The 10,000-nt window shown below is 42.6% G+C and overlaps 1 protein-coding gene across 1 annotated transcript in view; it reads left to right on the top strand.

The window, feature by feature from the left end:
* Drgx (Dorsal root ganglia homeobox) overlaps positions 1 to 10,000 on the top strand; it is a 91,937-nt gene that overhangs the window by 50,631 nt on the left and 31,306 nt on the right. The window contains exon 2 of the mRNA XM_086531013.1: positions 3,823 to 3,921. Coding sequence (XP_086387139.1) covers positions 3,823 to 3,921 — 99 coding nt within the window. The remainder of the gene's footprint in view (positions 1 to 3,822; positions 3,922 to 10,000) is intronic.

Raw genomic sequence — 10,000 nt, 5'->3', positions numbered from 1 at the left:
GGATAGAGAGAGAAGGGGGGAAGAGAGAGAGAGAGAGAGAGAGAGAGAGAGAGAGAGAGAGAGAGAGAGAGAGAGAGAGAGAGAGAGAGAGAGAGAGAGAGAGAGAGAGAGAGAGAGAGAGAGAGAGAGAGAGAGAGAGAGAGAGACAGAGAGAGAGAAAGAGAAAGAGAAAGAAAGAAAGATAGAGAAATAGAGAGAGAGGAAGGGAAAGAGAACGAGAAGAAGAGATAGAGGGAGGGACAGAGAGAAGAGGAAAGAGAGAGAGGGAGAGAGAGAAGGTGGAAGAGAAAGAGAAAGAGAGAGAGAGAGAGAGAGAGAGAGAGAGAGAGAGAGAGAGAGAGAGAGAGAGAAGAGCACGGAATAGAGAGAGAGAAAGCAAGAAAGAGAAAAGGAAATAGACAAACAGAAGAGAACAGTTGGGAAAATGAGGGAGAGGGGGAGGGGTAGAAGGTGTGATAGACAACAACATTATCACCCTGCCCCTCCACCCCCACCTAACCCCCCTCCCTCCCTCAGTGCCTGCCTCCCTCTTCCCACTATCTGCTTCCATCCCTCCCTTCACCAAACCCCACTTCCCTCTCCCTACTCCCCCCCCCCACTGCCCTTGCCTCCCTCCCTTCTCCCTCCCTCCCTCCCTCCCTCCCTCCTTCCCTCCCCCTCCTCTATACCCCCATGCCCCTGCCCTCCTCTCTCTTCTTCCTCCCTCCCTCCGCCCCCACCCCAATTCCCCCCTCCCCCCTGCCTCCCTCTCCCCCCTGCCTCCCTCTCCCCCCTGCCGAGTAAATTGCGGCGGATGACAGAGTGGCTGATTGTTGACTGGGAAACGTGATGAATTAATTAGACCATTTGTAATGCAAACATCATTTTAAACCCCGCAAGCGCACGCCTACCCCTCCCTTCTCCCCCCTCCCCCCTACCATCTCCGTTGCCACCTCCCCCTCCCCCACCCCCTCCCCCTACCTTCTCCGTTGCCACCTCCCCCTCCCTCCCTCCCTCCCTCGATTCTCATCCCCCCACCAACCCCATCCCCTCCTATCCTAAGTGTGTTTGTGATTGTAATTGTGATTGTGATTGTGCGCGTGCGTGTGTCTGATTTTGTACAGACGTGCGGGTGTTTATGTTTGTTTGTTTGTCTGTTTGGCTCATTTAGCTTACGTGTTTTAGCTTTTTTTTCCATGTTTGTGTGTTTTTTGTACTAATATGAATCTGTTTTTAATGTTTGTTCCTGTGAGAGAGGGAGAGATAGATATATAGATAGTGAGAGAGAAAGAGAGCGAGAATGATAGAAAATTGTGAGAGAGAGCGTGAGAGATGAAGAGAGGGAGAAAGAAAGAGAGAAAGAAAGAAAGAGAAAGTGAGAGAGATAAAAAGAAAGGAGAAAGCGAGAGAGAAAACACAGAAAAGAAAGAGGAAGGGGAAAAGAGATAGAGACAACAAGAATAACAAGGACGATACAAATAATTAAAACAAAAACTCGGGGAATGATGCTAAGAAATAGAAGGAGAATAACAGAGACTTCCGCCCCCCCCCCCCCCCTTAGAATGAGCGAATGAGAGAGAGAGAGAGAAAGATAATAGAATATGTCGCTATAAAGATATTCGAATAAGTCCGGTTGATATATCTTGTTTTTCTTCTCTTCTCTCTCTCTCTCTCTCTCTCTCTCTCTCTCTCTCTCTCTCTCTCTCTCTCTCTCTCTCTCTCTCTCTCTCTCTCTCTCTATCTCTCTCTATCTCTCTCTCACTCTCACTCTCACTCACTCTCTGTTATCATTACTACTAGTATCATTATCAATTATCATTGTTATTATCAGTACAACCTTCGGTACTATTACAATCACATTTATCAGACAGATAAGGGAAACATAATTTCTTCTTTCAACTTCCCCCTTTCACCTCCATCAACCCCCCAACCCCCACCCTCCACCCCCACCCCACCTTACACCTAGGTCTGAAACTAAGAAAGTTTATGTGTCACCTGAAGGATCTTTGACTCTCAGGAGAAGGAGGAAGAGGGGGGGGGGTGCGAGTGAAAGAGTGAGAGTGAGAGAGAGAGAGGAAGAGAGAGAGGGAGAGAGGGAGGGAGGGAGGAAGTAAGGGAGGGGCAGAGAGAAAATGAGAGAGAGAGATGATAGAGAAAGAGAGAGGTGAAACCAGAGGCAGATAGAGAGAGTAGTGTCAGACAGAGAGAAAACGACCGAGACATAAAAATCCGAGATAGACAGAGAGAGAAAAACAACAGCAAACAAGAGATAGAGAGACACAGCAGGAGAGACAGAGACCGAGCGAGCAAAAGACAAAGAGACACAACCACAGAGACAGAGACTGAGCGGGCAAGAGACAGAAAGAGACACAACCAGAGAGACACAGCCGGAGAGACAGAGACCGAGCGAGCAAGAGACAGAGAGAGACAGCTAGAGACGCAGACAAACTCCCTCCCGAGCCAGCCAGCCAGCTCCCGCCATCGCCACAACCGCCGAGACAAGAACGGCGTGAGGGAGACATACCTTGTCGCCGATGCTCTTTTGTTCGCCGTTCTTATGGCTCCTCTCTCGTCTCCCTTATTTTCCTGTCGCTTTGGGCCTGGTCGCTCGTCGGACAATCTTATTAACGTGGACTTTTCTGTGGGTTTGTTGTTTATTTTGAGATTTTTCCTTTTTTTAATTATCCTTTTTCTTTCTTTCTTTCTTTTTGAGGATGGTGATGGTAGAGTGGGGGGGGTGTATTGTTGTTATTCATATGTGTTGTTTTTGTTGTTTTTAGGGTTGTCATAAACCTTGAATTTTACTAGTATTTTTGCGACTATTATTATCATTTTTTTGTTCTTACTATTTTTATGATGATGATATTTTATTATTATTGTTACTATCATGATTATTGCTAACGTTATTATTATCATCATGATTATTATTATCACTAGTATTGTTCTTGATGTTATAATGAAAATAATGATAATTATTATCATTGTTGTAACTATTATTATCATTGTTGTAACTGTTATTATCATTGTCATCATCATCACGATTATCATCATCTCTACTACTTCTCATTTCCACATTATCATTTTTTTCTTATCGACATTATCATTAGCGTCATTATTGCCCTCACCATCATCACCCTTCCTCAATACTTCCTTCTCTCCCTCCTGCTTCATACAACATCTTTCTCCTTCCTTCCTGACGAGGAGATACAGAAAAGGAAAGATTAGACCAAACCGCAAACTTCTTAAAGAAAGAAGAAGAAGAAGAAAAATATGAAACAAAAAGTGTGAATCATACAGATCACCAAACTAATTTCATCAATATTGCTGCCATTATGAGTGAGGTGATAACAGCAACGCCGCGAAATAACAATTATGTTAATATCAGGAAATCATATTTACAGTGGAGGTGATTGCATCTCAATCACATTACATTGCAAGCAGATTTACCCCCCCCCCCCCACACACACACCTCCACTACCTCATATCCCAAAAAAATATACAGGGAAAATAATGGTAATAGTAATAATGTAAAGAATAACCGAAACAGAATGAATAAAATCGCTGAACAAATGAAAACAATCAAAAATCGTTTTTAAAACAGACAAATAGACGGAATATGACATTTTTAAAATTCAAATCATAGAATACAGACGATCCTGAAGCCCGGTTTTCAAAAGTATTTATTAGAAAATTAGAAAAAAAATAAAATGGACAGTATCTAAGACATACCATAAAATACAACAAATAATATCACAACTGACATCATTATCATTCCTGTTTTTATTATTATAATCACCAACCCCATTTATGCTCGTCTCTCATCCATTCAAAATTCTCTCACAGGTTCCAGCATGTTCTGCTACCACTGCCCGCCGAGCCTACATCCGGGTTCTTCGCCGAGGATACCTACCCTCGAGTTTCCTTATTCTCCCGCGCATCCTTGTAAGTACTCCGTCGTCTTTTCTTTGAGTTTTTTTTTTTTTTTGTGAGTGTTATTGTTCATGTTTTTTTTTCTTTTTTTGTTGGTTTGGAGGTGATTGATGATAGAGTTGAGTTATGGTGGTTTTTGTTTTTGTTTTTTTGTTTTTTGTGTGTCTGTGTCTGTTGGGATGGGTACGCCATTTTTTCTTTTTTTTAGGAAGGGGGGGGGGGGGATCTGGATGTTTATTTTCGTAATTGTTAGTACTTGTGTCTTTGTGTGTGATTGTTTTCAGGGTGATTTATGTAAGATGATTTAGAAAATACTTTTTACGTGTATGCGAATAAGAATGATGATGAAAATGGTAATGATAGTAGTGATGATATTAATAATAAAAAGAATAATGAGAATAATGATGATAATAATAATAATAATCATAATCATAATAATGATAATGGTAATGATAATAACAATAATAAGAATGATGATAATAATAAGAATAATAACAATAACAGTAATGATAATGAAATGAGTAATAATGGTAATAATAGTAATGATAATTAGGATAATGATAGTGATGACGATAATAATCAAAATTGTTATCTTTATTATTATTATCATTAATATTGTTATCGTTATTATTATCATTATTATCATAGATGTTATTATTATCATTTTTATTCTTTATTGTTATAATTATTGTTATTATCATTGTTATCATTACTACTAATACTTCAACTACTCTAACTATTGTTATTATCTTTATTATTATTATTACTATCATTATTATTACTATCATTATTATGATTATTGTTGTCCGTGTTGTTGCTGTTGTTTTGTTATTATTATTATCATTATTATTATTATTATTATTATTATCATCATCATTATTACCATTACCTTTATAATGATAAGGATGATGATGATAATGATGATTATTATTATTATCATTATTATTATTATCTTTATCATTATTTATTATTGTTATTATTGTTATCATTGTTATTATCATTATTATTATGACCATTATTATTATAATTTTATTATCATAACTATTATTGCTATTGTTATTATGATAATGATGACAACAAAAGTAATAGTGATAATGACAGATAGTGATAGAAATGGCGATAACGCTAACAATAACAACATATTGATAACTATAGTATTGACAAAGACAAATGCGAATTACAAGGTAACGAATGCCAGATGCAACAGCAATTAAAGAATAGAGTAAAGAATAGCGTGATAAATGATACAGAACTCTTTGCTTTCAAGAACATGTGGATTGTGATAGATTATAGATTATAGATAAAAATGGTGACTATAAGAAAAACGATAAGGATGATAATGAGGAGAATTATGGTAATAATGATGATGACGGTGGGTGTGATGGATGAAGATGGTGATGATGATAAGAATGATGATAGGCAAAGCAATAATGACGATGGTGGTAACAGGGATAGCAAACGATTGAAAACCGGAATGATTTTAAGAATAAAGATTAATAAAAAATAAAAAAACGGGTAAGAATGAGAAAGAAAAGCAAGATATATACATATATATAACTGCAGAAGAAAGAGCAAGAAAGACACAAGAGACAAGCTAAAGACACAAAGATTCTCACAAGACCTTACAACACCCAGTAAACAAGAGCTTCTCGCATCCATATTCAAAGTCAAATAAATATTCCCCACAACACACCTTTCTCCCCCCTCCCCTCTCACCTCCTACTCCTTCCTACCTCCCCTCCCTCTCTCTTCCCCCTTCCCCCTTCCCGCCAAACCTCCCTTTTTCTTCCCTCTTCCTACTTCTTTTGTCTCCCGTCCCTCCCTTCCTCCCTTCCCTCCCTCCCTTCTTTCCCTCCCTCCCTCCCACCATCTCTCCCTCCCTCCTTCCCTACCTACCTACCTACCTACTTCTCTCTCCCCCACTGCCATCAACTTCCCTACTACCCTTTGAACCCTACTCTTACCCCACACCTCCCTACCAGCCTCCCCTCTCCCCGACCCCGCCTCTCCCCCTTTCTCCCCCAAGAGAGAGCGAAAAAATATCCCCTAAAAAGTAGGGGAAAAATTGCAACAAGGTGCTTTTCCTTATTCCATTTTCCCTCAACTCCGGTAGAGCATCCTGGACTCGAGGGAGATGGGGAGGGGGTGATGGGGAGGGGGGGTTGGAAGGATGAGGATGGGGAGTGGGGGGTTATGAGTGAGTAAACATCATCTGTCCGTAACGTTTAACGTACACGGACGTTGACGTATATGTAAACAGTCATACACAGTCACAAAGACACACAATCCGCCACATACACACACACGGACTCACACACACACAACACACACAACTCACACACACACACACACACATACACACACACACAAATAAACATATAGCTCCTCTCTCACAAGGTCATTAATTTGTTCGCCATGACCTAATGTCCTGATGCGGTGGCCCGACATTGCGTTGTTTATCATTCTTATCGAGGAAGGAGGAGGAGGTGGAGGAGGCGGAGGTGGAGGTGGAGGAGAAGGAAAAAGAGAAGGAGGAGGAGGAAGAAGAAGAAGAAGAAGAAGAAGAAGAAGAAGAAGAAGAAGAAGAAGAAGAAGAAGAAGAAGAAGAAGAAGAAGAAGAAGAAGAAGAGGAGGAGGAAGAAGAAGAGGAGGAGCACCAGCACCGGCAGCAGGAGGAGGAGGTAGAGGTGGTGGAGGTAGAGGAGGAAGAAGAAGAAAATGGGGGAAGGAAGAGGGAGAGGAGGGGGAAGGGAAAGAAGAGGAAACAGAGGGACGGAAGTGGAGGAAGAAGAAGAAGTAGGAGAGGAGGAGAGGAAAAAACAGAGTAGGGAGAAGAGGGATAGGAAGAGGGGACGAAACTGGAGGAATAGGAAGGAAGGGGGAGGGAGGCGGAAAGAGAGGAAAAGAGTGGGAGGAGAAACAAAAGCTCTAATAGAATAGAATGATTAAGATGCCAATAATGTTTTTCTTATTATTCTATACGAGAAAAAATAGTGATAGGTTAAACGGACAAAGGTTAAGATATAACAACTACAAGCAAGTAGCAATAATAATGCTAATGATCTAATAAAAATTATAATAATAACAATCATGATAATGATAATGACAATAATAATGATAACAATAACAAATACCACCCATAGCGAAACAAAACAAAAACAAAAACAGAAGAACCGCAAATAAAGAGGAGCGACAGAGAACACATCACTTTCTCCCCCAAAGTTCGAGGTTGAGAGAAAATGTACACAAACCTACACATTTACACCCCCTAAGGCCGTGTGAGTGGTATATTCAGGGGAATTCACTCCCTGCGAGTATTCCGGCCGCCGTAACTTAGACCATCAAAATCACTTTCGGGACATGTATATGCCCCCCCCCCGTCTCTTTCTCTCTTTCTGTCTGTCTGTTTCGCTTTCTTTCTCTTTTTTCTCTTTCATTTTTCCTTTCTTTCTTTCTCGTTCTCTCTCTCTCTCTCTCTCTCTCTCTCTCTCTCTCTCTCTCTCTCTCTGCCCCTCTCTCTCTCTCCCTCTCCCTCCCTCTCTCCCTCTCCCTCTCCCTCTCCTTCACCCTCTCCCTCTGCCCCTCTCCCTCTCCCTCTCCTTCACCCTCTCCCTCTCCTTCACCCTCTCCCTCTCTCCGGTACTCCCGCCGCTGCCGCCGTCTGCGCTGTTTTGTGACCCCGTAGAGAAGTTGAAGCGAGGCTTTACCCGCGTCTGACAGTCCGCTCGGCACGGAGGATCAAGTGGGAATTTTCGCGCCAAAACTCAAGGCGGGGAGAGGAATAAGGGGGAGGATAGGGAGATGGTGAGAGATAGGGGAGATGGGAGGAGGAGGAGGGAGGGGGAGGAGGAGGAGGGGGAGGAAGGGGGAGAGGGAAAGAGACGAAGAAGGAGTTGAGTCATTTTTTTCCTCTTTGTTTTTTTCTTTGTCTTTTTTTGGGTTGACAAGTTGACACTAAAGAACGACGGTCAGAAAAAAAGGATAATTTACTTGAACTAAAAGTGAATGAAGGAGAGCGATAAAGAGAGAGACAACAATAAAGAATGAGATAGATAGATAGCAAGAAAGAAAGAGAGAGAGAAAAAAAAATGAGAGAGTGATATAGGGAGAATAAATGAGAGTGAGAGATAGGAAGAAAGAATGAGAGAGACAGGAAGAAAGAATGAGAGAGAGAGAGGTAAGGAAGGGTAAAGAATGAGGCCGGGACATCGTCAGCGGTAAAGATCCAGAGTAACGTAATTTCCAGAGGGAGCAATTTTCTTCCTTTGGCCATTATAAATCTCCTGGTACCTCCTCCTCTTCTCCTTCCTCTTCCTCTTCCCCCTCTTCTTCTTCTTCTTCAGCATTATCATCATCGGCTTCTTTTTTTTTGTTATTTTTTCTCCTCCTCTCCTTTTCTTGCTTCTCTTCTTCCTCCTTTGTCATCTCCACCTCCTCCTGCTCCACCTCTTCCTCCCCATCCCCCTCCACCCTCCCCCTTTCCCCTCCCCCTCCCCCTCCCTATCCCCCTCCTTTACCTCCCCCCTCTCCTTTCTTCACCTTCCCCTCCCCCTCCTTCACCTCCCCCCTCCCCCACTCCACCTCCCCCCCATCCAAGAAGAGAAGGAAGCAGCTCAAGCACAGGGGGCTAAAGTATCCAGCGGCGACTCCCACTGGACGTCGGTCGGCCAGCGAAGGGAGGGGGAGGGGAAGGGGGAATAGGGGGAGGGGAGGGAGACGGAAGGAAGAGCCTTCTCGAAGACATATCACCTTCTAGAACGCGCGAGACGGAGAGTGATGTCCGACAACACAGCCAATGACAGGCACAACAAGTTTACAGCCTCGGTTAGGAAGAGGAGGGATGTGAGGGAAGAGGTGGAGGTGGAGGTGGAAGTGGAAGTGGAAGTGGAGGCGGAGGTGGAGGAGGAGGTGGTGATGGAGGAGGAAGAGGAAGAGGAGAAGGAAGAGGAGGAGGAGGAAGAAGAAGCAGAAGAAGAAGAACAACAACAACAAGAACAGGAAGAGGAAAAAGGAAAGGAGGGAGAAGATACAGAAGAAGGAGAAGAAGAGGTGGGGCTGAAGGCGCTAGAGAAGGTGGCTGAGGACGCGGGAGGGAACGAAAGCAAAAAAAAGAAAATGTGAGGAAAAAGAAGAAAAGCAATCAGAAACCGCAAAAAAAAACATGAAGAAAAGAGAGAAAAAAGACGGACACAACACCCACGAAACAGGATGAGAGAGAGAGACAAAAAAAAAAAAAAAAAAAAAAAGCTGGAAATATTGGCGCCAAATTGTATGAAAGATGGCGGAGACCCGAGGGGGAAGGGGAAGGGGGGGTAGTGGGAGGGTTCTTGCGGGAGGCCATAAAGACAGATAAAGGGTAATATTTTCGAAGGAGGGGTAGGAGGGGGGAGGAGGAGCAGGAGAAGGAGGAGGCCCCCCCTCCCCCCAAATATATACCAGCCTAGGGAGAAGAGATGGACCCGAGGGAAAAACGAGGGATCAGGGGCCTTCGGGTTGATCATGTTATGGAAGAGGTGAGGAACGAGGCGCCCTTTGGCCGAGAGAAAGGGGGGTGGGGGGTGAAGAGAGAGAGAGAGAGAGAAAGAGAGAGAGAGAGAGAGAGAGAGAGAGAGAGAGAGAGAGAGAGAGAGAGAGAGAGAGAGAGAGAGAGAGAGAGAAAGTGACAACCACAAGAGATGTTTTTTTGAGTTAGAAGTGCATATCTTTTACATTTCATTCAAACGAGAGGGAGAGGGAGAGGCATAAGCATAGGCACAGGCACAGGCATAGACAGAGAGAGAGAGAGAGAGAGAAAGTGATAACCACAATAGATTTTTTTTTTTTTTTTTTTGAGTTGAAGTGCATATCTTTTACATTTCATTATTTTTTATTAGTTTTATTAATTATCTCTTATGCAGAGAGAGAGAGAGAGAGAGAGAGAGAGAGAGAGAGAGAGAGAGAGAGAAAATGATAACCACAAGAGATTTTTTTTTTTTTTTTTTTTTTTTTGAGTTGGAAGTGCATATCTTTTACATTTCATTAATTTTTATTAGTTTTATTAATTATCTCTTTTGCAGAGAGAGAGAGAGAGAGAGAGAGAGAGAGAGAGAGA

The sequence above is a fragment of the Penaeus japonicus genome, unplaced genomic scaffold (genome assembly GCF_977035675.1).
Source record: "Penaeus japonicus unplaced genomic scaffold, GWHDUDI00000001_assembly GWHDUDI00000003, whole genome shotgun sequence".
NCBI lineage: Eukaryota > Metazoa > Arthropoda > Malacostraca > Decapoda > Penaeidae > Penaeus > Penaeus japonicus.
The sequence above is the reverse complement of the archived record's forward strand: the minus strand, read 5'-3'. Positions and strand labels throughout refer to the sequence as shown.